General features: G+C 32.9%; 4 protein-coding genes across 7 annotated transcripts; 3 read left to right on the top strand and 1 right to left on the bottom strand.

Moving 5' to 3' along the window:
* The first annotated feature begins 2,368 nt into the window (after positions 1 to 2,368).
* On the top strand, positions 2,369 to 10,574 carry LOC149901323 (PI-PLC X domain-containing protein 3). 3 transcript variants are annotated; one of them, XM_090111768.1, is made up of 7 exons: positions 2,369 to 2,414; positions 4,699 to 4,809; positions 4,886 to 5,048; positions 5,126 to 5,255; positions 6,053 to 6,211; positions 9,645 to 9,841; positions 10,105 to 10,574. In XM_090111768.1, the coding sequence occupies exons 1-7, from the start codon at positions 2,384 to 2,386 to the stop codon at positions 10,334 to 10,336; spliced, it is 1,023 nt and encodes a 340-aa protein (XP_089967894.1). In that variant the 5' UTR covers positions 2,369 to 2,383; the 3' UTR covers positions 10,337 to 10,574. The 3 variants fall into 3 exon arrangements, with proteins under 3 accessions (XP_089967894.1, XP_089967896.1, XP_089967895.1); XM_090111770.1 differs by lacking the exon at positions 2,369 to 2,414 and adding an exon at positions 4,339 to 4,621 and having other exon boundaries at positions 4,702 to 4,809; XM_090111769.1 differs by lacking the exon at positions 2,369 to 2,414 and adding an exon at positions 4,339 to 4,621.
* A 52-nt stretch (positions 10,575 to 10,626) lies between these two features.
* LOC149901322 (uncharacterized) lies at positions 10,627 to 15,123 on the bottom strand. Its single transcript, XM_090111960.1, has 7 exons — positions 15,040 to 15,123; positions 14,844 to 14,967; positions 14,644 to 14,759; positions 13,614 to 13,716; positions 12,801 to 12,961; positions 12,508 to 12,668; positions 10,627 to 12,427 (listed from the first exon to the last, which is right to left on the bottom strand). Exons 1-7 carry the CDS (start codon positions 15,121 to 15,123, stop codon positions 10,627 to 10,629), a joined length of 2,550 nt encoding a protein of 849 aa, XP_089968086.1.
* A 220-nt stretch (positions 15,124 to 15,343) lies between these two features.
* On the top strand, positions 15,344 to 17,212 carry LOC149901321 (glyceraldehyde-3-phosphate dehydrogenase 2-like). Its single transcript, XM_090111364.1, has 2 exons — positions 15,344 to 15,463; positions 15,990 to 17,212. Exon 2 carries the CDS (start codon positions 15,995 to 15,997, stop codon positions 16,991 to 16,993), a length of 999 nt encoding a protein of 332 aa, XP_089967490.1. The 5' UTR covers positions 15,344 to 15,463; positions 15,990 to 15,994; the 3' UTR covers positions 16,994 to 17,212.
* A 1,166-nt stretch (positions 17,213 to 18,378) lies between these two features.
* Positions 18,379 to 25,002, top strand: Reps (RALBP1 associated Eps domain containing). 2 transcript variants are annotated; one of them, XM_090111578.1, is made up of 5 exons: positions 18,379 to 18,676; positions 18,757 to 19,170; positions 20,924 to 21,080; positions 22,227 to 22,374; positions 22,634 to 25,002. In XM_090111578.1, exons 1-5 carry the CDS (start codon positions 18,527 to 18,529, stop codon positions 23,880 to 23,882), a joined length of 2,118 nt encoding a protein of 705 aa, XP_089967704.1. In that variant the 5' UTR covers positions 18,379 to 18,526; the 3' UTR covers positions 23,883 to 25,002. The 2 variants fall into 2 exon arrangements, with proteins under 2 accessions (XP_089967704.1, XP_089967702.1); XM_090111576.1 differs by having other exon boundaries at positions 22,218 to 22,374.
* The last annotated feature ends 215 nt before the right edge of the window (positions 25,003 to 25,217 follow it).

The raw sequence follows: 25,217 nt of genomic DNA, 5'->3' as shown, positions 1-25,217 counted from the left end.
GACAAATGACGCAAAATGTCGCCCGCCAAAAATTTTGTTCTAAATTTTTTTTAAAAATTATTATCTAGTTACTTACTGATTGAAAAGTTATTCCTTTGCACTTTTCCGTATTATTTGTATTATTTGTGCAATATCGTAACCCACACGTAAGCATATTTGATGCGTTTCACTTTAAAACAAATAAAAAATGAGCGTGACGTTCGCGCCAATGAGCGAGCAAGCGACTGAGTGCAGTTACGCCCAGTTACGCCACATGACGTATGTTGAGTGGAACATAAGTGGTGTAGGCGGTATCGACTCCATATTAATATTATCTCAATGGCGGCCGACCTTATTCTCCCGCCATTTCGCGGACGAACTTCGAAACCCATAACTTTTTTTCCTGCTTTCACTGGCTTTCACAAATATCGATGCTGCTGTAACCATTGGCTGTAACACCAGCACATCCTAGGCTCATGACATACAATATACATCATAACTACAAATGGTAAATCTAAAAAAGGGATTTACACAAATTACAACAGGAAAAAAACATACGCAATACAATGTGGAGTTTTAAATAGGATTCACTTACGAGAAATATGTTGCGATACACAAATTAAATCACATAAAATGTTTTTGATGGGAAATATATAATTTCTACTAGGAAAATCTAAAACTTAATAAGTTCTCAATTCTCATTCCTACCAAAATAATAACAATAACAAACAATATTATGTGTCAATGTCAATTTTGTTTAGTCTCTAATCACAGAATACATAATAGTAGCCGTGTAGCTAAACGCTACCCTAATGTCAACATCCACAGGAATATTACTTGCTCTGTGGTATAGCCGCACAGGGATTACCACGGGATTACGAATTACGAAAGGATTACGAAACATAGGTTACTCCCACTAAGCTCCCACGTTAACTGTTAACACTTATAAAAATGTTGGAAGAGTGCACGAAAATATAAACTCACCTTCGATAAAAATTTCACAAGTAATGTGGACAGTGGACGTCTAAACAAGGATGTTCCAAAATTGACTAAAGAATTATATCTAAGGAATTATATCATTCAAATTAATTTCATAATGTTTTTCATAGCAGCTTATATTTTGAGTTTAATAATATGTCCAATTTATTTCTAAGTATATATATTTTTGATTTGATTTAGTTTTCATTAAATCGATTGCGGTAGGGTGGTGTATTGTCTACATATAGAGGGCATGGACAGGAGCAACCCACCTGCACCGCACTGTTTGGGAAACCCTGCTCTAATCTAATCCTTAATCATTATTCAATAAAATTGTTCGATGAATATGCAAATAGCTAAGGCAAATAGATTATTATAATCAACAGAACTTGGAGAAACAGATTTTTATTTATTTTCCGCTAATAATTTTGTATTGTGTTGTAGTTAATAAGTGCAATATGTAATATGTATTTAACATAACTTAAATCTTGATTTCATATTATGAAAAAAAAAATGTTTCCCATCATTAGACATTAGGCACTACATCTGTCTCATACAAACGAAAATGTTTTTAGCTTAGGATAATAGTGAAATATAATAACATATTTTAATAATAAATTAAAAAATGAATAAAATTCAATACCAACCGGAAGGCACTAGCTTTCAAATATCAAAAGGATCATCAAAATCGGTTCACGCAGTATAGAAAGTTTTGAGATGACCCAAAATGAATATGCGTGAGAACGTCCCATTTAAATTCGCTTGAAAAACATAGTAGGTAACTATACGGTGTACGCTTGGTATATGTATATTGTGAAGATCATCGGAACTGTGAATCTACGCATTCATGTAAAATGCATTAAAATCGGTCAAGCCGCTTAGGACGAGTTGAGTGACAAATACACATAATATCCGATTATAACCACGCCACGCTATGTATCGACTTTTCATTTTCATACAAAACAAAATAAAAGATAATAATCTTCATTTGTATTTTCCTTAACAAAATGTGATTCGCAACGTTATTCTTATAAGGCGTATTGTACACGTACAGCTTTATCACGGGTGAAGGTCAAATTAGGAACCAGATTAGCAAAAAGTCACCAATAGCATTCCTTTCACCTAATCACCCAAATTTAAATACAATTCATGCTCGTACAAACTCCAGTTCATTCAGTTAAGATGCGAAACAAAGCAATCAACATTTTTTGCATTTATTATTCACGACCACGAGATTATTTGCAAGAAATCGCATGTTAACTTCATTCTCTCAAACATCTCGGGTATATTTATACTTGCTTAGATGTGTGTAACATAAATGGTTATTATATTACTACGGATTGCATAAATAACCGTTATTTTATCATTGGTGACACACGCATGTGGGTATATTTATAATTTATAAGGTGTTATCTATCGTATCGACATGGAGTTGCGATTAGTCTTCATATTATTCTGTAAGTACCTTACCTGATTTTTATAACATATACTTAGGTATTCTTTAGGGTGATTGACTTATAAGAACGGTAAACTTGGCCTAGAATTCAAAAGGACAGAGGCCAAGCTACCGGATCGTATCTACATTGTAATAAGTATCTAATGTCTTTAAATATTAATAAATAGACAAGACATAGACGTACATTGCTGTGTTTTTTCTTGCTTCCATACTGTATAGTACTGATGACTTAAATATAATTCTCAATAACAATGTTTACAAATAAAATTGTATATCTAATGTCCTATTTATATTTATTTAAATTTTCGTTGGTGACATTAAAAATCTTTGAAAAATGAAATACACACATAATTCAAATCGACTCATTCATAAAGCCTTACTTTAAAGACACTTTCTTCCAGGCAACTAAAAGAAATACTTAAACGACGAATTTGTATACATATATGATAAAAAATCTTATTTTATAATGATAAATACTTAACTACATAAATATATAAATAATAAAACCCATGGTGCGTATTATTTGTTTTCATAAACGTTTCAATATTTAGGTATTCATCACGTAATAAAGTACGAGATGAACTATGCTCAGTAAATTACGACTGTGATCGTGAGAGAGGATAAACATGGTTTATTAGGGCCGTTATTACTATGCTATCTAATTCATTACACAACACACTATGTTGATTTTATGCGAATCCTAACAAGATTTAACGGATTTTAACCTACTTTTATTATGAGATACAGACTTTTTAAATTAATATGTAGGTATTTGTATATCGAAGATTTAAATAAATAAGTTGTTAACGGAAACAAATCACAAAGAAATTTAAGGTGCAAAATAAGTTATAAGCTTTTTATAACCGACACATTAAAATATTTGAAATATATGTACCTACTTAACTAAGTAGGTACTTACATATTAATATTTTATGTGTGAGTACTAAGATGGTAACTATACCAATGACTCTATTTTTTATATATTATCATAGAACTATACTTTGTTAATTTTGTTTGCAATATCAAGGCAATATCACATCATGATTTTATTAATCATTTTAATAAACAGAATATCATCATAATATTTGCTAAATACATTTATTAGGTCTCCTCTTATTTTTGAATAACTTTTATTGGAAACAATAAAATCGTTTCAGAAAGCAGTTTCCACATAGTGAACTATTATTTTTGATGTTACTACTCAAATGCTTCAAATGAGTTTATTAGAGGTAGTCTAAATAAATGAAACGATACTTCCCGTTTTCCAATTACAAAGCATAATGCGACTCAGTGCCGCACAATGCCGAATTATGCTGATGCTTAATGGGAACATGAAACGCACCAGCAGGTTGCGCTAAGTTCAGTGTTGAAAAAAAAAATATTCATAGAGCTAGCAATAACCTCATTAATGTGTAAATAAAGTGGTATACATAATAATTGGTTGAAAAATATTTACGGTTATTTTAAGTAATTTGGATTTTGATTATTTCATTAACATTTTTTTCAATGTTTGTACCTTCATCCATACTTATATTTATTTTTTTAACACAATTTGAATTAACTTTGATTATTTCGAAAAAACTACAATGAAACGAAAGCTTTAAATTTTTTTCCAACAATTAATAATTACTAACGATAAATCGATTGCACGCATCAATTCACGCGCATTACTTTTTCTAGTGCTCGATTGTGCGAAGCGTTGCTGTAGTTGGAACATTCAACGTTAAGCATTATGCCGCATAATGCGCTCTAGTGCTGTAATTGGAAAACGGGGACTGCTTACCACGGAACAGAAAAAGACAGTTTGTTATCACAAACCAAGAAGCATAAATTCACAAACATATTTCTGATTTCCAAACGTCTTTACAGATGACATTTGACATTTTTGACAATTTGACATATAAGTTTTTGATCAAGTTGTCAGTTGTCGTCAATTTCAGCTATTCTATTTGTTTTTGTTTATTTCATGTTTATTTCTTTCATAAATAATACTTTCAAATTCTCAAAGAATAACTTGAACTCAAAATTATTATATTCCGAAAATGTAAACGGCTTTAGATTATTTGTTTATTTATAAATAAGTAACTACCTTCTTTCTTACAAGTTATTCAAAGTAGGTCAATTTCAATGATATATTCTTGATACAGTACAAACTTAATTGCCTAATGCGTTATTGACACCAAACTCGCTACATTTAAATCGATTGAGGTAAACAAAGAAGTCTTTGTGTTAGCATACGTAAAGGTAAAGGGTTGTTTAACGTGTTTTTTAATGTTTTGTTACAGTAGCAATAATGAGTGAAGGAAATTTATTACAAACCATCAACCTTGAGAATTGGATGAAGGAACTGCCTGAACAAATAAAAAATGTTCCGTTTATCTATCTTGCTATACCAGGTGCAGTTTAAAGATACTTATTTTGTGATAATTTGCACAAAGTATAGAATAATATTACAGTTTCTTATATTTATAGGTAGCCACGACTCTATGACTTATGGAATAACTAGATCTAGTGGTTTGGCACCTGATGCTGAACCAGTTCTCAAAAGACTGTATCCATTGTTCAAAGGTACGATATTACGATGGACAATAACTCAGAGTATAGACGCCTACCAACAACTTCTCATAGGCATTAGGTATATCATATAATAACATTATAAACATAAAACAATATAAGATAATTGTAATTACATTCATAATTCACACATTTCAGATATTTTGACTTAAGGCTTGCTACAAAAACTGGAGAGGAAAGATTTTACTTCACGCATGGAGTGTATGCAGGAGAAATTACAGAACCACTTCATCAGATTAAGGAGTTTGCAAACTCACATCCAGGGGAGGTGAGATTTATATAAATCAATGTATATACATCTATCTATACTTCTATACTAATATTATAAAGAGGAAAGGTTTGTATGTATGTATGTATGTATGGTTTTCATGCATAAACTACTGGACCGATTTTGATGAAATTTGGCACAGATAATCTTTAGACCCTGAGAAAGAACATAGGCTATCTTTTATTGCGAAATATGTACCACGGGCGAAGCCAGGGCGGACCGCTAGTATTTTATATTATCAGTAGAACAAATAAGTGAACACTCAAATAATGTATAATATTTTAATTAAGACTGTTATATAAGCTGCACTGATATTTTTGCATGCTTGTATTAAACTTTGTAGACTCAAGGATTAGTGACAGTAGAATAATTTCATCTTTTAGCATGTTCTTAAGTTATAATATTTAAACTAAATTAATTTTAATACTTAAAATATGAAGAGCTTAACAACTCTTTATTTGTCCAGGTCTCACTTTTAAATTATTTAAAAGAATGTCAAATGTTAATTGAAGTCGGGAATAAGGAAATGTGTGAACTTTACATGCACTCCCAAAGGTACAATGTGAAATTAACAACATATTGGTGATTTACTAATATTAATTTGTTTAATTGATTGAATTAATAGTAGGGTTATGTTTTAACAATCAACCTGTACTCTCTCAACGAAATAACTATTAACATTAAATGTTAATGTTATAATTAACAAAACCACAATTCTTTGTTGTATAAAAGAGAGAATGTGGTAACTTTTTTTTGATTGAGAAAGGTTAATGTTAATAAGTTATATTTTTTTACAGGTCATCATTTTAGATTTACAACATTTCTATGGGTTTACTGCTGATGATCATAAAAAATTAATGAGATATTTGCTCAATCTATTTGGACCTAAACTTGTTCCAAGGGAACCAGATTTGCAGAGTATTACATTAAACTCACTACAGAGATTTGGCCAACAGGTATATATTTGAATTAACTTTTTATTACTATATTAGCTATGCCCTGCGGTTTTACTACACATTGCCCTGCTCCTATTGGTCTAAGCGTGATAATATAATAGCCTTCAACTTTACAACAAACAAAAATAGCCTTCAGCCTTCCTTGATAAATGGGTTATCTAACTGAAATATTTTTTTCAAATCGGCCTGTTATTCCTGAAATAAGCATGTTCAACAAAACGAACTAACGCTAGTTATTATTCTAGAACTATTAGAGATATTATAACAAACTTTTAAGTGTTAAGGGCTTGGTCTAGTAGTGCAAACAAATACATCCTGTCATCCTATATGTAAATAATACAAATGTACTAAGGGAAAGTTGCTCCACTTAATTTTTAAAAATTAAATCATTCGTATAATTTAATATTCGTAATAAGTACCAAAAATGACAATTTGAAACAATTTTCGTGAAAATTACACCGGGTGATTTTTTTATCAGTACACAAAATTTGCGAATACTTTCTATTGATATCTTCAACTTCATGTTTATATAACTGATCAACTTTTACAAAGAAATTTGGACGAAATATAAAAAAAATAAGCTTTCCATACAAAATGCATAACTCTATACATTTTTTTCGACCTAAGTTTCTTAGTGAAAGTTGTTCAGTTTAACTAATAAAACGGATAAACAAATTTTGTATGTAATAAAAAAAATGTAATGTTTGTGTTAAAAAATTATAAAATAGAAAAATACGCAAATGAAAACAAAAGATATTTATTTCTGACTAGCTTCCGCCCGCGACTCCGTCCGCGTGGATGTCAGTCTTCGCGTCTTCTACAGATTTATTATATTATGTATAATATATAGATTTATAATATTTATAAACCTAATAAATCTTTTGCTAGCATTCTGATGCTTTATCGGTTGCACTGGATTTATCTCTTTTTTTTCAATCGCTTGAATGATATAGGATGGGTCCTTGATGGGCATCGAATGCTGAAGTCTCGAATCAATCAATTCTGACAGTAGGCAATTTATATAAAATCTTGATAATGGTCCATCATTTTATTTTGCCTAAACGTTACATACTTTTTTATATATTCTATTTTTAACGAATGATTCACTCCAGTCCAAACAGCAAATAAGCAGACTTCTGCTTCTGCAACGTTTAGTTGTCCCTGAATTTGGAAAAAATAGTCATGATTCTTATCTATGACAAAAGTGTTATTTTTTGCATTGTATTTCAAATATTAATTAATTTTTTTAACCGCATCTTCCGCATTCATGTCTTTTGCCGGAATTAGACATTTAACTTCTACTAGTCCCATTTTCCCTTTTTGATATGGGAGTGTATAAAGTAAATTTTTTAGATATTTCTCGTTATACTTTTAAAAAGTTATTATTGTCATTTTGCTCATTAGGTAAAGTAATTTCGATATCAGTTTTAAGTTTTTTGATACCTGCAATAATAACGTCATAATCGCCTGCACATACTTATCGATTACACCCTGTATACAATCCACCAACCACATTCATAATGTTTTCCTGTCCTCCTCTCCTTTACGCTGTTCACCGATACATTTTAAATGAGTAAATCTGCTACCACTGAAGGATGTTTCATTGTGATCAGCATATTTTCACCACTGTTGTTGATTATTTGTTTTTCATTTTTAATCAGCAATTGGGAATCATCAGTTTTGTTTTTTGCAGATTGGTGATGTACCCTAACAATACGTCGAAAAGGGAAAGCATCAACGAATTATCGTTTTCGTCCTCTTTTTTTATTCTTCGCGTCTCTGTTACTTCTGTTTGTTTAGTTCTCAACACCCACTGAATTTTCTATGTTATTGTGATCTTCCATTACATCTGAGTTTTGATGATGTGATGATAATCCATTCGTTTTAATATTGGTACTTAGAGTTGGTAGACTAAACTAGAAATGGCGGACTAAATTTGTCAGCGCGTCTGTAAGATCAGAATATAAAACCAACATCCTGTATTTAAGTTACAAAATTAATAATCAAACAACATGCCGCTACGTTGAAAATGACTAGAAGAAAAAATTAAAACACCTCGGATCAATTTTGGAGTAAACAAATCATTTTCCCCGTATGGGGATTTCCCCGGATGAACTTGGGAAGTTCAAGTTCTCAATACAAGTTTATATTATATTTCGTATTTCTCAAACGAAAAATAAACATTTTTGGAACTTCAAAAAAATTATATTATAAGAAAATTTATGAGCTTACTTTAGTTTTAAAGAAATATACACCCCTTTACTGACACCCCGTAAAATAAAGAAATTATTGCCAATCACCTTTGCAATCTATTTGGTTTCATTAACTTTATGTTCGAAGATAATTTTTTTTCTAGTAGTTACACGCGTATTTTTTTCGTTTATTTTCCATATCGAAATCAAATGTTTAAAAATACGAATATTTGCACAAAACTAAGATAAAAATAATCAATTAACAAAAATATTAAATTTAATGAAGTAGAGCAACTTTCACTTCGGTATGAAGGAAAATCGAGCGTAGAGCACACGTCAGAACGCTCCGGCCCAAGGAGCGCGACTAAAGAAATTCGCTAGGATTTTTCCTAATTATTTTAAATATTTTTTTAATATTTAAAGAATTATCAAAATTCAAAAAAAAAATTTTTAAAGGATTAATACTTATTGGTCTTCAACCAACTCGAATAAATTAATGGAAAAAATAACTTTAGCAGTATTTATCAATAGATTTTGTAAGGCAAAAAATGGGAAATTTAATGAATTTATAACGTTCTAATTAAGAAAATCATAAGTTTTTCGCAAATTGTATTCAGCAGTTTTTAATAACGACTATATAAGGATAATAATGCGCTGATCAGATTGTGTAAATTGTAATCGGTTGCAACGTAGTGAGTGCACAAACTTAGCTCGAAATGTCTTTGGGGGAAAGAGACTTATCTTGAAGGCCTGATTAAGGTAACATAAAGTAACTTTACAAATGTGAAAAAATTCACGCGCATTGCGTATATAACACTAATTGATAAACAAGAAAAAAAAATTCAGTTTATCATTTCATTAGCCGGGAAAAAATTGTCAAATAACTTGTTGAAAACGCAATTTTGCTAGACTGCAGCCTTAAGTTTAAACTGATATTGAAAGTAACATACATATAACCTAATAAAACTATGTTGAGCTGTAAAACTATGTTTGCATGCCAGTGTAACTGGCGAATGTGCTGTACTTTCCTTATTGTAATAACTTGTAAACTACATTTGAGCAAAGAAAGATATTTTATTTATTTATTTTAATATTTAATTAAATGTATTGTCACCAATATAAACAAACAGACTAGTGATAGCCATGGTAAAGCGAAAAACGCGGGTTCGAATATGAATTCTTTTTATTCTTAACATTATTCAAATACAGAAGTTTTTATACCTTATACATTTCTTATTCAGATTGTGGTTGTGTACCGCCACCAGTCTGTGTATGCAAGTTCCGAGTTCTGGCAACCCCAAATGCTACCATCTCCATGGCCACAACAGGACAGTATTACTGGTTTACTGAATTTCTTGTACAATGTGAAGCGACACCCTGGTATGGGATTCGTGCACCAAGCTGTATTGACGCCTACACCTGCTTTCATTTTGTTTAGGTAATATTTTTTGTTGTTTTGGAATGTCTTGCACATGTATTAGTAATTTTTGTGAGTGCAAAACTATGCAAGACTATTTTCATATGATTTGATTGTTTTGATTATGAAATAATATATTAAACTATATTCAGAATGTCTTGGTATTCCGAAATGTTATAATATTAATTTTGAAAGGATCAAACTGAAACTACCCTCATTTTTTAAAATCACATAGCATGCATAGTATGCACTTGAAACTATCATTTTATTTAATTCTATAACAGATGGATTTCAACGCTACGTGAGAAATGTGCGAAACCAGTTAAAAATGAAGTATTTCCCAAACTTGCCGAGTTTTCACCGGGACCACCGATACATTCTCAGGGACCAACTCCCGTCAATGTTGTTATTGCGGACTTTGTAGATTTAGATAATGCTATATTTTCTAAAACTATCATACAACTTAATTTTAAGCTTCTCAAAAACACTGATTTTGTGTATCACAACAATGGGTAAGATATTGATGAGTGTTTATTATGAAAAAGTATTTTTATAGTATAGATTATGCTTATACCTAGATTATATCAACCAACAAACCAAGTACCTGCTATTTTAAGTTTTTTTTTACGTATTTTTTTTATTTTTTGCAACCAAATATGTGATATTTTATGATATTATGGTGTACTATTACATAATCATTCTCAATAAGTACCTTATCGTTTATATGAAGTGCCTTAAATAAAACAAATTTTATAGAAATAAATATTTTTTTAATTTTTCCAAAAATTCAAAAATTGTTGCTGACATCACTGACCAAAAATTTTGTTACAAAATTCATCCAACTTTAGCCTTTCACACAAATCTTTGAAAGACCAAGCTTTTTTTTCTAGCCCCATAAATTCAGGGTCATTTAAATTAGAAAATAATTTATCCGACAGTTCATCTGAAATTTCGATTATTCTACAAATTTTATCTAATCTTGCAAGATCCTCTACTGAATTCGTTAAATCTGTTATGTTGATGATTTGCGATTTTCTTTCGGTAAATGAATTTTCAGAATCAGAGGCACTTGCGCTATCTAATTTATCAAATATGTCCTGTTTATTTCTTGTAAATCTTGGACCTGTGGAATTTTCAGGTACCATAATAGCATTGTTCGTAGTATATTTACGTAATACATTTTCCACAGTATTTTGTTTTGTTTGTAAATTATTTTCAGTTGTTTTGTGGGATATAATATTTGGTTTATTGGTATCATCTTCAACCTTACTATGATTCTCTTTAGCTATGATTTTATTTGAGTGCGATTGTGAATTACATTCCACGCTTATAATATAGCTTTTGTAATTTTTAACACTGTTCACATTTGTATGAGTATTTTGAACTTTTTGTGCGTCATCTTCAGTTAAATTCTGTGCAATTTCTGTGAAAGAAGTTTTGTCACATTCTATTTCGTTACTATTCGGTTCATTACAACGTTCTGATTTGTTTGGACTATTATGTACTTCAGTTTTCAATGGATCGGTTACTGTTTTGCATACAGCTGGTGTTTTACAAAGGGAATGCGGCAAATTAATTTGTGTTTGGTGAGGAAGTAAAATAGTGTCGTATGACGTATTTTCGTAAAAATCGCCTGCCTTAATTGGTTTTAATATATTTACTATGTTCTTGTTATATGGGTCTGTTTTAACTTCACTTTGGTCAAATATCCTTGTAACACTATTAACTTTATTAAAATCACCTCCCATTGGATTTAGTTCTTGTGTATTCTCGACCTCTTTGACATCTTTCTCCTCTTTATCTTCTTTCATAATCGGATTTTCGGCTAAATTTTTTTCAGGTATTTTCTCTGCATTGTCTTCCATTTTATTCCTGCTATGACTTGATTTTTTTAATAAATCTTCTGTCATGGTGACCATTTTAGAAAATTCTTCTTTAACTCTTTTCAAATGTTCCCTATTATTTAGGTATTTACTGCGTTCCACGTGACCAGGTGCTAATGCCATGCAGCTTTGAAAGAATGAACTCGTATTTCGCCGCAATGGACTTTTATTGACCTCAACATCATTCCACACTTTGAATATTTCGTTTGTTTTATTGATAACGCGGTTTAATGTTGTCTCATTTGTGGATGGATTGTGGATAGTTAAAGTATTTTTCGTTAGAGGGGATCGAAGTGGTAATTTCATTCTAAAACCAGTATCTTGGGACGCGCTACAGACCATGTTTGGATAAACTTCGAAGCGGTAATGTCTAGGAAGAAACATGCTCCTAATACTCTCGGTTGTTGTTCCTCTTGACGAGGTGGAGTGTGTATACGTTAGCCTTGACAATGGTGCGGTTAAATGTTGTTTTTCGGAAAAATGTATAATATCAATAACACGACACGCATACGAATATTCATTTTCATACCAACATACTAGTTTATAGAAATTCGGTGTTAATTGTATACTGGAAGTCGTATCTAGAATACACGAGTGGTCTTCACCAAGAAAATCCGAAGATACAGATTCTTCGTTGGAAATTGTGATTATGTTGTTCATGTTCGTTTCCCTATATTTTTGAACACATTGAATGATCTCTTCTAAAGATGTTTCCATGTTCAATCTAAAGACAATTATTATTAAGAGTTTAATTCACAGACACTTCATAAATAATTCGACTTTATAAGGTCTAAAAACAATTACCTTATAGATATATCCAGGACAGAAACATTAACTATAGGTACTCTAAACGCAAGACCAGACATTTTGTCTTTGACCTGTGGGATGATTTTGTTTAGCGCTTTACAGGCTCCTGTTGCAGCGGGGATTATATTTTGATGGATACTTCTGTGGTCTCGCCAATGCTAAAAGAAAAAAAGTACACCCTAAGATTTTTCTTCATATACCTTCATATAAGTATAAATTTTAATTTTAAAGATTGATTTAAACTTATGTGATTTGCAATTTTCATAATTTTATCATATTATCTAATTTACCTTTCCCCGCAAACACAGCCCATCCAAAGGTTTCAACGATGGCGTCATAGCATGAATGCTAGTTATGAAACCCTCCGATACACCAAAATTGTCTTCTAATATTTTTATAATTGGCGCCAAACAATACAATGTGCTCGACGCGCAGGAAATAACCTTTTGATCTGAAGAATGGTACAAAGTACAAACATGCATATTTTACATACCAATATTTTCCAAGGAATTGCCTAACACCATTTCTAAATTTATCCCTAAACCAAAATGAGGTAAATGGTAAGTACAATAATATTCACTACCTTATCTTAAAGTAAATATTTTTTTACTTCTCAGAATACTTTTTAATTACTTCTATAATAAGAGCTCAAAATATAAATAAAACCTTATCAATCATAATTTTATAACACAAAACAATAACATAAAGAATATCCATACTAATATTATAAATGCGAAAGTAACTCTGTCTGCCTGTCTGTTACTCAATCACGCCTAAACTACTGAACCAATTTGCATGAAATTTGGTATGGAGATATTTTGATACCCGAGAAAGGACATAGGCTACCTTATATTGCGAAATATGTACCACGGGCGAAGCCGGGGCGGACCGGATACATACTTCTACAGATCGGAAGATCGTGTAAGAATTGATTCGGTCGGTAGAAAAAACGTGAAATAAGCTCGTCCTAGAATAAAATTGTTAAACAATTTATGTCATCTATCTACCAATTTATTCACGAGATTTATATGATTGAGATAACAATTGCAGCAGTCGACAATTTTACATATGATTTGTGTCATTTTATTTAAAAGTTCATTTACCAATACCAATCATATCTTCGTTCACTCCTACCACCAACATAGGTATGTCGACACTAGGAGCAGTGACGATCACACGTTTTACACCAACACTTTTTAGGTGCCCCTAAAAGTGAAAATATCAATAATATACAAGTGGTATTTACAAATTTTGTCACATTGTTACTATTTATATCAGAAAATAGTACCTAAGTATCAAAGAATATGAAAGTTTTGAAGTACACAGCATCCGATTTCGTGATCCAGTTTTGGAGTTATTAAGTTCTACTATTTGCCTTTTCCAGATGTTCAGTTGACTTTTTTTTATTTAAGAAAATTCACTTGTTCTCTCTATTACCCTTACAAATTAGACGAGAAAATAAAATGAAAATGAAATGGTCAGCAAAACATTTTTGGGGGATGGGCATTTATTGAGTGACGCAATGATAAAATGGACAAAATGTTATCTTATTCTGACCCCTTGTTTTCGAACAAAGTGGGCGTAGCATCAAGTTATCTTATTAAACACAGATAACGTTAAGATTATATTCTGTTTAAAACGTTTTTTAACCTTTTATTTTAAAGTATGAATCTAATCAATTATGACGAAACTCTGACTCGGCATTTCATCTTAGCAACTGACGATAAAATAATTAAGAAAAAAGGAATTTTTTTAAGAAATCTGGAGAAGTAGGTACGAAAATTGACGTGAATGAGCTCCCAGCTCCGCTGGCACCATGTTGTGAAATTCGATAAAAAAAAAACCTTCCCTGATTATTCATATGAAAGCAATTGTTAACAGTTATATTTTTGTTAATTGAAATTAGGTCTTATAGAGCTTTCGTTACGTGTAATGTGGCTAATTTTCGAATTTCCGCTACGAAGTGAAAGATTTTCTTCCAATCAAAGTAAGAAGAAGTGAAGAATATAGTAAGTAATGAATACCTACTGAATTTTCTTAGAATTATTTTTCTTCATTTAAAGGCACATAAAGTATTCTGCAAAATGCAGACAATCAAAGTTTAAAGTTTGAGAAGAATTGAGTTACTTTTACCGAAGCTTTTTCCAAGTTGGTAAACATGCCAGATGCCTCAATAACATATTGTGCACCAACACTGGACCATGGAATATTCACCGGTAATTTTTCATGAAAAACCATAATTTTTTTACCTTAAAAAAGTACGGAACATTATAAAGATATTCAATATTTAATTTAATTTTAATTATTAAATAAAACCAATTGATCTAAGTCACCATCAATAACGATTTCATTGCTATAATAGGACACTGTTCCTGAGAATTTTCCATGTGTAGAATCAAATTTAATCAGATAACAAATATATTCGATATTAATAGCAGGATCGTTAATAGCCACCACCTGAAATATAGAACTAAAATTATCTATTTACGGAACAATAACCATTTATTTCATATTTTTACAAAACCCTACTTCGAAATCAGATCTTTCCAAACAGGTTCTAAAGATAACTCTTCCAATTCGCCCAAATCCATTTATGCCAAGCTTTATAACCATAACCAAATTGTACAATTATAATATTCATTTATAAATTTAAATTCACCAAATTCCTATAAACGAGTAAGGACATAATATAAAATATCTCTAGTAATAAGATGAAATATGAATTTGAAGTTTGAATGTCCCGCGTGAGCTTAGCGCGTGAGCTATACATACAGATATCAGAATAAAATGTGATAAAATCTAAACTGTGACATCTAGAAAAGTACATATTTTATCTGTATTCTACCGGTCTCAAAAAGAGCGATTGTCCGTCCTTCAGCTGACATTTCATCACACCATCTTGTCGAGTACGTGCGGCTAGTGATTTAACTGATTTTTTTCTCGCAATAATCCAGTAAGTATATAAACATTGTTAAATATAGCTCTAAATCCTTTTTCGTCCTCTTCTCTCTCAATAAGTATAAATATATTTTTAATAAATATTGTTTAACTGTTTTTGCGTCATCTTACACGTAGGTAGTATAAACCAGAAACGCCTATAATTACAAATTACAATTAAATTATTGATAAAGAGGATGACTGTAATTAATTACAAGTGCCAAAATAAACTTATATCAATGTATTGAAGTGTTATATTTCGCTTTTTTTCATTTAATTTCAATGTGACCTTAACATGACCTCTGTGTGCCGGTATAGTCGATCGGGAACAACCTAATTAGGTATACATTGAAGAAATCAATTTAGATGTTTTAAAATAACATGAATACTTTTTATACAGGCCGGCAATTGTGAATTAAAATTGATCAATAATAATATTTATTTCAATATTCAGGTTTATCTAATATCTAAAGTATTGAAATAAGTGTCACCTTAGAATTGATTTAGATTTTGTTATATAGCACATATATTTTTTATTACAGAAACCATGTCGAAAATCGGAATCAACGGATTCGGCCGTATCGGCCGCCTGGTGCTCCGTGCCTCAGTTGAGAAGGGAGCGAAAGTTGTCGCTATCAACGACCCCTTCATTGGTCTGGACTACATGGTCTACCTCTTCAAGTATGACTCCACTCACGGTCGCTTCAAGGGCACCGTTGAGGCTGCTGATGGCTGCCTTATTGTCAACGGAAACAAGATTGCTGTCTTCTCTGAAAGGGACCCTAAGGCCATTCCATGGGGCAAGGCTGGAGCTGAATATGTAGTTGAATCAACTGGTGTGTTCACAACCACCGACAAAGCCTCTGCTCACTTGGAGGGTGGTGCCAAGAAGGTCATCATCTCTGCTCCCAGTGCTGACGCCCCCATGTTCGTTGTTGGTGTCAACCACGAAACATATGACCCCTCTTTCAAGGTCATTTCAAACGCTTCCTGCACAACTAACTGCCTTGCTCCCCTTGCCAAGGTCATCCACGACAACTTTGAAATTGTTGAAGGTCTCATGACCACTGTGCACGCTACCACTGCTACCCAGAAGACTGTTGATGGACCATCTGGCAAGCTGTGGCGTGATGGCCGTGGCGCCCAGCAAAACATCATTCCAGCAGCCACTGGTGCTGCCAAAGCTGTAGGAAAAGTAATTCCTGCTCTTAACGGAAAGCTTACTGGTATGGCTTTCCGTGTACCAGTTCCCAATGTGTCTGTTGTAGACCTCACTGTCCGCCTTGGCAAACCCGCCAGCTACGATGCTATCAAGCAAAAGGTCAAGGAAGCAGCTGAAGGTCCCATGAAGGGCATCTTGGGATACACTGAAGATCAAGTTGTATCTACCGACTTTGTTGGTGACTCTCATTCCTCAATCTTCGATGCTGCTGCTGGTATCTCTCTAAATGACAACTTCGTCAAACTTATCAGCTGGTATGACAATGAATATGGCTACTCCAGCCGTGTCATTGACCTCATCAAGTACATCCAAACCAGGGATTAAATAGTTGTTATAGATTGAGATATGATTGTACTGTCGAGATTAGCGACGCTTATATTTTTAAGTTTTAAGTATAGATGTGTATTATTCTAAATTATTATTATTCTGCTACTTTGACAGTAGTGTGTATGTGTAATTTATAATTTCGCTATTAAAATATTTTCCGTGTTAAAGTATTTGCACTGATAAATCAAAAATAAATTCAGATTAAGTGCAAAATAAGGTTGTTTTATTTAATTTGTTGAATGCTAAAAATAAATAAGTAGGTACATACCTTATAAAGTCAGTTTCATTATGATGAATATTATTATAATTTCACAATATTTTATCAGTTTTCTTTTTGAATATGAGAAGATGTGAGTCAAACAATTAATAGATATGTATTCATATTATACGAAGTAAACTATTAAAAACTCGAGACCGGCTGAACAAATTTTGATAATTTTTCGTTTGTTAGATTTGTACAGTTACTATCATACCTCTGGTTAAAAGACTAGTTTCTCAGCTAGCGTAGCTGCGCCGCTGTTTCAATTTTTTGAAACTAGGTATTTAAATTTTGTAGGGTGGGTGGCCATAATGTATTGAACAACGCGAGTAGGTACATAGTTTCTACAAAAGCCTATATAGTAGATGTCGATATTAAACATGTGGTTCAATACAAAGAAGTATAACTGTTTAATGCATTGTTATTAAGCATCGATTGATGGATACTGCTTCTTTAAAAATATATAGAACGAACTATCTTTTGCCCATGGTTTTACTGCCGTTAAATTCGGGGTAACACGGTTCTCCGGTTCTGATTTAGAACACAAGAGAACTTGATTTGTTTAAATCTATCTATATATATAAAACTCAAAGGTGACTGATATAGTGATCTATCAACGCACAGCCCAAACCACTGGACGTATCTGGCTGAAATTTGGCATGCAGGTAGATGTTAGGACGTAGGCATCCGCTAAGAAAGGATTTCCCGAAATTCTTGCTGGAACGGGGAAAACGGGGATGCACGTACAAAGTCGTGGGCGGAAGCTAGTTATTTATAATATTAAACTATTTAATTCCCTATTTGTTTACAGTATGATTGTATCACAGAATCTGGGCCGGAGAGTCCCATAGAAATTTTCATGTTTATATCGCAAGTGTTTTAAACATAAATTTGGCATTTTTTCTAAATAATTATTTCTTTATTTTTATCACTCACAGATTTTTATCTAAGCATATAATATTTAGAAATTACCGTTTTTCAGTAACTTATTTATTGCAAATTGTTATGTTATTTTTTATCTGTTTTAACTTTCCATGATATATTTCATCTGTATTTTATAATAATGGCCCCAGGAACATCGGGCAGCTGTCAATGACATATTCGTTTGCTTCGTGCGTGCTTCGTGTAAATTTGTGAAGTTGAAATTTTCAACCCATTTATTTATTATTGAATATGGTTTATATCAACAGATAATGAGTTTTTGTATTTTGTGGTTTAAAGGCAACTAACTGTATAAGTGAATAAGATTAAATAGTTGTGAATACTTTATAATGGAGGATCTCAATTTGACAGAAACCGAGATGAGATATTTCGGTGATTTGTTTTTATGTTGCGATGAGGAATCCAACGGGAAAATACCGATTCTTAAAGCTACAGAACTTTTTAGATCATCGAATATACCTAATGATATACTAAGACAGGTATGTAGAACCTGGTCGAGGAATAGTTAACAATGTTTATAAAGTGAGACCTATTAAAATATGTTCTAAATAATTTTCAGATCATGGATATAAGTGTGTCGCCTAATAGTAGTTCATCTTTAAATCATATGAATAGAAAGCAATTTTATTCGGCCCTAAAACTTATAGCAGCTCATCAAACTAATATGGCATTGAAACCTGAACTGTTATCAACACCTCTAGACCTTCCTTTACCACGTTTCACATGGGCCCTTAACTCGGACGCCAATGCAGACCTAATACAGCTATCTAACTCTCCTAAAGAGCAGCACATTTCGAAAAGGGAAAGGAATTTTGTTGAAAGAAGTCTAGGTGCATATGAACCAATTAGAGTGTCATCAAATTTGTCAGACAGTGATGTTCCTCAAACTTTATCACATGATGCTACGGAAGCACTGAGTACTGACTCTGAAATTGAATCAGAAACAATGTCACAAAGGAGTGGTTCATGTGGGGTAAGTTTACAATATCTCAAACTTGACTGTAGAAGTATAGTTTCTATAGGGTAGGTATTGGCTTAACATCAGTTAAATCAAAAGTGTTTTACATTGAACTCATTTATTAGCATAAACATTTATAACTTACGAGATTTATTAACCTTATATATCTTGGGTGATTCAGTACCTAAATAGCATTAGGCATAATATCTTTTATGTTAATTTAGTTATGTTATCTCAGCTGGACATAATCTATCTGTGTCTTCAATCAAATTAGTAAACTGTATTTTGTCTAAATAGCTAACAACATCAAGTCATATTCTTTACTTGTAATTTATTTATATTATGACATTGTAATGTTTATTTAATATTTATGTAGAAAATATCGAAATTTGATAAAGAATGATCCAATTAAGATAAAATTGATTATACATTCTGGTTAGTTTTAAAATACTGTAAATCTCAGAAATTTTATTGCATCAAAAATAAACTTAAAACAAATGAAAATTGTTCTATTTTTAATGTAATCATGTTCAAAGTAATTAGTTTTGAAATCTTGAAAGTTTAAGTATGTATTTGATAAATATATTTAAATACTCTAAAGTTGTACATTACCTATTTACAAACCTTATCTATACCTTTATGTTTGCATTGGTCTTGATAACTGTAACTGTATACAGGCCTTTAATACCTGAATAAAATAATTTAAAGAAATGTTATCATTGAGGTTAATTATTACTTGCTTCACTGATAATAGTTTTTAATATTTTTTAATAGTATCTATAATCGCAAGCATCAATTTACTTATTCAATTGAAAATATGAATAAGATAATTTGCTTTTACTATTAGATTTCTAACTAACTATTTCATTTTACCAGATTATATAAATGTAGCTCAAACTTAAAATACATAATAAGCAACAATGATAAATGAGAAATTTAGACATATAAGTAATAAACCTAAGAAAATATGCTCATCAAATACATAATACTAAATAAATTATGTCATACTAGATTTCCGCCCGCGGCTTCGCCCGCGTTTGCAAAGGAAAACCCGCATAGTTCCCGTTCCCGTGGGATTTCCGGGATAAAAACTATCCTTTGTGTTAATCCAAGTTACCCTCTATATGTGTGCTAAATTTCATTGTAATCGGTTCAGTAGTTTTTACGTGAAAGAGTAACAAACATCCATACATCCATACATCCATGCATCCTTACAAACTTTCGCCTTTATAATACACTAGACTAGATTTCCGCCCGCGGCTTCGCCCGCGTTCGCAAAGGAAAACCCGCATAGTTCCCGTTCGCGTGGGATTTCCGGGATAAAAACTATCCTATGTGTTAATCCAAGTTACCCTCTATATGTGTGCTAAATTTCATTGTAATCGGTTCAGTAGTTTTTACGTGAAAGAGTAACAAACATCCATACATCCATACATCCATACATCCTTACAAACTTTCGCCTTTATAATATGTATTAGATATATGTAGGTGAAATTTCATCACTATTAAAATGATTAGTTGTTTCCACATCCAATTACACAATTAATTTCTATAATTTTTGTTTTATCGGATCTTTTGTCTACTCTTCAACACCATTTTTAATAAGGTGAAAGATTTGATTGTTTGTAGTTTTCTTTGGCTAGTTGTTTACTTATTATTGGAAGTATTTGATCTGATACTGAAATTACAAAATTTTGCTAAGAATTTGGTCAGTTAAACACTTCTATTTATTTGCATTTAATTAATGTTGTAATACATAAATTTTCAGAGGCGAGCTAAAAATGGGTCACCATGGAGTACTGCGAGTGAAAGTCCTACACCAACCAACAGTGTGGCTGAAAGAGTACACCCAGTGTGGGAGCATAGTGCAACTGGTCGAGGTGTCTGGCCCACCAACACTGCTGAGGAACATACAAGGCTTTTAGGTAAATTTATGTTTATAATTAATTTGCGCATCCGCGGCGCCGCGGCGTCATTCGCGTAGTAAAAGTTGCCTTTATCTAATTCAGACTGCAATCTATCTCTGTACCAAATTTCGTACAGATCTAATCAATTGTTTTTATATGAAAAATATACATCTTTAAATTTTTATAAAGTTTATTTTTTGTAGTAAGTAATTCTTGTCTTGATACACAAAGACTATTACAAAATTTAGAATCAATATATTTATAATATATTTGTTTTTATAACTTCAGATTATTTAATGTCCATAATAAAAACAATAGAGTTGGACAAATGTAGCAAAGATGATCTCATGTCTTGCCAAATTAGTCCAATTATGACTCATTAATTTTGTTTCAAATTCTAATGTATATGGTACATGAGCTAAAAACCTAAGATCACATTTTTAAATTGACTTTTATCTGACATTCCCAAAAACAATGGAAGAATTATTGCATTTTTTTGTGTCTTTATAGCCAAAAATAAAATATATAAAAAAATCGATTTCGCATTTTTATATTTCGTATAGAGCTATTAATTAACAGCAGAATAATTGAACTAAAACAATGAACAAATAGTGACAATGCGCCCTTGGATATGCATCTACTTACGATTCAATTAATTAGTATCACATTGCATATTAATGGATATAAACAATCAGAAATTGATCCATTCATTAGGTAATCACAATGGCCATTATTTAAATTGTTTTACTATTTATATATCTATTAATTCTGTACACAACATTATAATAAAGTGTTCTTTAAATTAACCCATTGAGCCCCGAACGGCCAAATCCGACCGCAACACAATAGATTTTCTATTGTGTCTGTGATTCCGGGGCCTGATGTATTAATTATAATTAATACATCATTTTATTCTATCATATTATGCAAATACAGTGATTTGATTGCTATCTCTACACAACATGATAATTTTCATTTTATTTATTTCACAATAACTATGTATGCATTATTAAAAAAGTGTAAAAAGATTTCTTAATTTTATTGATAGTTATAAGACTTTTTCAAAATTCATTATGTTGATTCTATTAATTTTAACTTTATTTCGTGGCATTTTATATTATGTAACAATGCTTGATGTGAGCAATTCTCGTTGAGGCACTGAAGAAGAGTCATCGGACCGGCACTCGTCAGACGAGGAGGTTGAGCCGGACGGGGACGTGTTCGCGATCAGCGACGCGCAGGCGCGGCACTATGCGAGCCAGTTTGCGCAACTGCGGCCTGAACGGGGTCTGCTTTGTGGTCCTACTGCTAGGTGGGTATTATGTGTGGGGTGTTTATTATAATTTATATTGTGCAAGGTGTGTTCTTTGTGGAAGAGAGTAAAATTTTTATCAGGAAAGAAAAAAAAATTGTGGTGGTGATTAACTTATTTTAATTTATCAATTGGAATATTTATCTTCTGAAAGTCTGAAACATTTAAATATTGTTCATATCACATGCTAATCAAATCTTACCTAGTTATTATGCAGCATGTTATTAAATATGTATAAGGTTTATTTTTTATTTTACAGAATGTTCTTCGAGAAATCACGTCTACCAGTTCCAGATTTGCGTAAAATTTGGCAATTAGCCGACATTACCAAAGATGGAATGTTAACCTTGGAGGAATTTAGCATAGCAATGCATCTCATAGTATTGCGACGAAACGATATACCAGTGCCAGATGTGTTGCCAGCTTGTTTAGTACCCAAGGTGGACTCGCATTTTTCCCAGCAAGCAATAACTACGGACCTCGTGGACTTAGGCGCAGATATGTTCAATTCCGGCACTTCCGCTGATTTCAATTTCGCACCAAAACCAGAAAGCAATGATCCCTACGAGAGCAAGCCAGTGAAGAAGATGGAAGAGAGGCCGCCTTCTCTCTCGCCACCGAAACCGGAGCCGCAAGCTAATAACAAGGAGTGGACCAAGTTCGTCGACTCGCCAACCTTCAGCGTTTCCAGTCCGGGCCCGAAACCAGTGAATTTCGACTTTCACAAATCCGCTCTAGAAAAAGATCCTAAAATTTTCCATCCGGTCGCTTTGAGGGTAACGCCTGAAGCGAACACTCTGCCACACGAAGGTGACTTGCGTTCGAGCACGTCTCCGCGCCGCGATGATATTTCCCACGCTTTCGAACTCACAAGTCCGAAACGAGTCAATTCCCAGAACGAGCAACCGTCGAACGGAAATTCAGAGATTAAATCCATCCAGCGTCCGCAACCTAAAAAGCCCGTGAAGAGCGCTGGAGTTCTCCCGCCACCGCCCGCGCGGGAATCGTCCGTGCACGCCGATGACGGGCCGCAGTCTTTACAATACGCGCCTAAAAAGGATCCCCCGCCACCACCTCCTCCGCGACCTATACGGAATCATACCCGTTCGAGCTCCTTGGATTTGAACAGGTTCAAAGGAGCCGCACCTCCTCCGCAACCGCCGCCCAGAATGTCGCCTTCTGCTACATCACCGCCATCCAGGCGTCTAGTGAACCAAAAGAGCGAGGGTGAGCCAGCGTTCCCGCCAGACGCGTTCGCGCCGCGCGAGTACGAGGGCGAGGGGTTCGGGTACAACCGCGAGGACGCGCCCAAGATGCACGGCGCGTTCGAGGTGTACCGCAAGCCGTCGCGCGAGGCGGGCGAGGCGGACCCCGACGTGAAGGCGCTGCAGGAGCAGAACGCCGTGCTGCACCGCGTGTGCCGCGCGCTGTGCGCCGAGCTCGCCGACGTGCAGCGCGAGCGCGAGGGCCTGCGCGTGCAGCTCGACGCGCACTCCACCCCCGTCTAGTCACCGCCCCCGCCACCTATTTATTCTCCTCTGTCTGTACATAGACGTATTCCATGTAATCATTCGATCGATATAGGTAATCTCATATTTTGTTTTACGATCGTATTTATGTTAGGTTCTATCGTTGTACGCGATATCGCCGCGGACCTAAATTATTAACTCGTGACGGATTCGGTTCGATATTTCGTTCGATATTTGGATTTTTAGATTCTGCACAGCTATTCATAAAAGAGGCTATTTTTTAAATAATAAATACTTACTAACGAGCACTATTTAAATTAACGACTAAAAGTTGAAAGTTTCAAAATGTCTTTTCTGCTCTTTATTGGATCGAGTTTCGTGCGCTTACCTATATACTTTTTCGTGTAATTGTCGCTCTAAATTTGGCCATAAGTAATATTCGCCAAAATATAATAATTTTTATCTTTATGATAGATAGTGAATTCGGTTCGATAAAATCTACCTCAAAATTTTTAAATAACGAGATTAATCTTTCAGCTAAAGCTACGCCAATGTAGACGGATATTTTAATATTAACATTTAAGAGTATTTTTATTATAATTAGTACAATGGATCTAGTAATTCTGTGAAATAACTAAATGTGTATTTCTTTGATGAATAATAATAATCATCACGAATAATTTGTAGCCTTATAGTACGAAGCTTAGCATAAAGCATTTATTTGAAAATTGACAATTCGACGGTACAACAATAATTTTATAATATTCATAATGATTAATTTATGGTCTTAAAGTGAGATCGAGGTAGAACCGCTTGCATTGCATTCCTTTTTTATATAAACGCTTTATGAAAATATAAATTTAAAATCTTAAAAAAATAAATTAGATTTCGCTATTTGTGAATGTTGTATATTATGAAATAACATAGGTGTTGTATAAATGGAACGGACTAAGGAAAGAAGACTATGTGATGTGTTTTACACAAGATTGTTATTCTTAGGTAGATAGATAATATTTGTCATCTGAAAAAGTTTTAAAATTTTTGAGCTGGCAACATTTTATGCTATCCTTGCTAGCGATCGTTAGCATAAGTATATAAAAATAGTATAGAGTTATGGAGTGTGAACATGAGTTGTATAATATATTAAGAATATTATAAATGCAAAGGAGAATGGGCAAATTGGGCCTGAAACTTGGGCTAAGACCAATACACACGAAATATTGTTTTTGTGATAGATCATTACACATACCTCACGAAAAAAATAAAATAAAAAAATAAATCAACCGGGTTCTTGTACAGTCAAGGCAAAAAGTTTTATTTATTAGGCTATTATTTTGCGCACAAAACGGTGTTTTTAATTCGAGTGAAATAAAT

This window comes from Colias eurytheme, chromosome 17, assembly GCF_061535395.1.
Source record: "Colias eurytheme isolate Ceu_HAF_F1 chromosome 17, ilColEury1 Martin Lab GWU primary, whole genome shotgun sequence".
NCBI lineage: Eukaryota > Metazoa > Arthropoda > Insecta > Lepidoptera > Pieridae > Colias > Colias eurytheme.
Note: the sequence above shows the minus strand (reverse complement) of the source record. Positions and strands in the feature narration are given on the sequence as shown.

What these genes read in the sequence shown, in the direction of transcription:
- LOC149901321 (XM_090111364.1), top strand. Translation starts at nt 15,995, where the DNA reads ATGTCGAAAATCGGAATCAACGGATTCGGCCGTATCGGCCGCCTGGTG.
- Reps (XM_090111576.1), top strand. Translation starts at nt 18,527, where the DNA reads ATGGAGGATCTCAATTTGACAGAAACCGAGATGAGATATTTCGGTGAT. An exon ending in GGAACATACAAGGCTTTTAG is followed by an intron (nt 21,081 to 22,217) that starts GTAAATTTATGT and finishes ATTCTCGTTGAG; the next exon opens with GCACTGAAGAAGAGTCATCG. An exon ending in CTTTGTGGTCCTACTGCTAG is followed by an intron (nt 22,375 to 22,633) that starts GTGGGTATTATG and finishes TTTATTTTACAG; the next exon opens with AATGTTCTTCGAGAAATCAC.
- LOC149901323 (XM_090111768.1), top strand. Translation starts at nt 2,384, where the DNA reads ATGGAGTTGCGATTAGTCTTCATATTATTCT. An exon ending in CAACTTCTCATAGGCATTAG is followed by an intron (nt 5,049 to 5,125) that starts GTATATCATATA and finishes CACACATTTCAG; the next exon opens with ATATTTTGACTTAAGGCTTG. An exon ending in CAAACTCACATCCAGGGGAG is followed by an intron (nt 5,256 to 6,052) that starts GTGAGATTTATA and finishes ATTTTTTTACAG; the next exon opens with GTCATCATTTTAGATTTACA.
- LOC149901322 (XM_090111960.1), bottom strand. Translation starts at nt 15,123, where the DNA reads ATGGTTATAAAGCTTGGCATAAATGGATTTGGGCGAATTGGAAGAGTT. An exon ending in CAATGAAATCGTTATTGATG is followed by an intron (nt 14,760 to 14,843) that starts GTGACTTAGATC and finishes TACTTTTTTAAG; the next exon opens with GTAAAAAAATTATGGTTTTT. An exon ending in CCAACTTGGAAAAAGCTTCG is followed by an intron (nt 13,717 to 14,643) that starts GTAAAAGTAACT and finishes TTTCACTTTTAG; the next exon opens with GGGCACCTAAAAAGTGTTGG.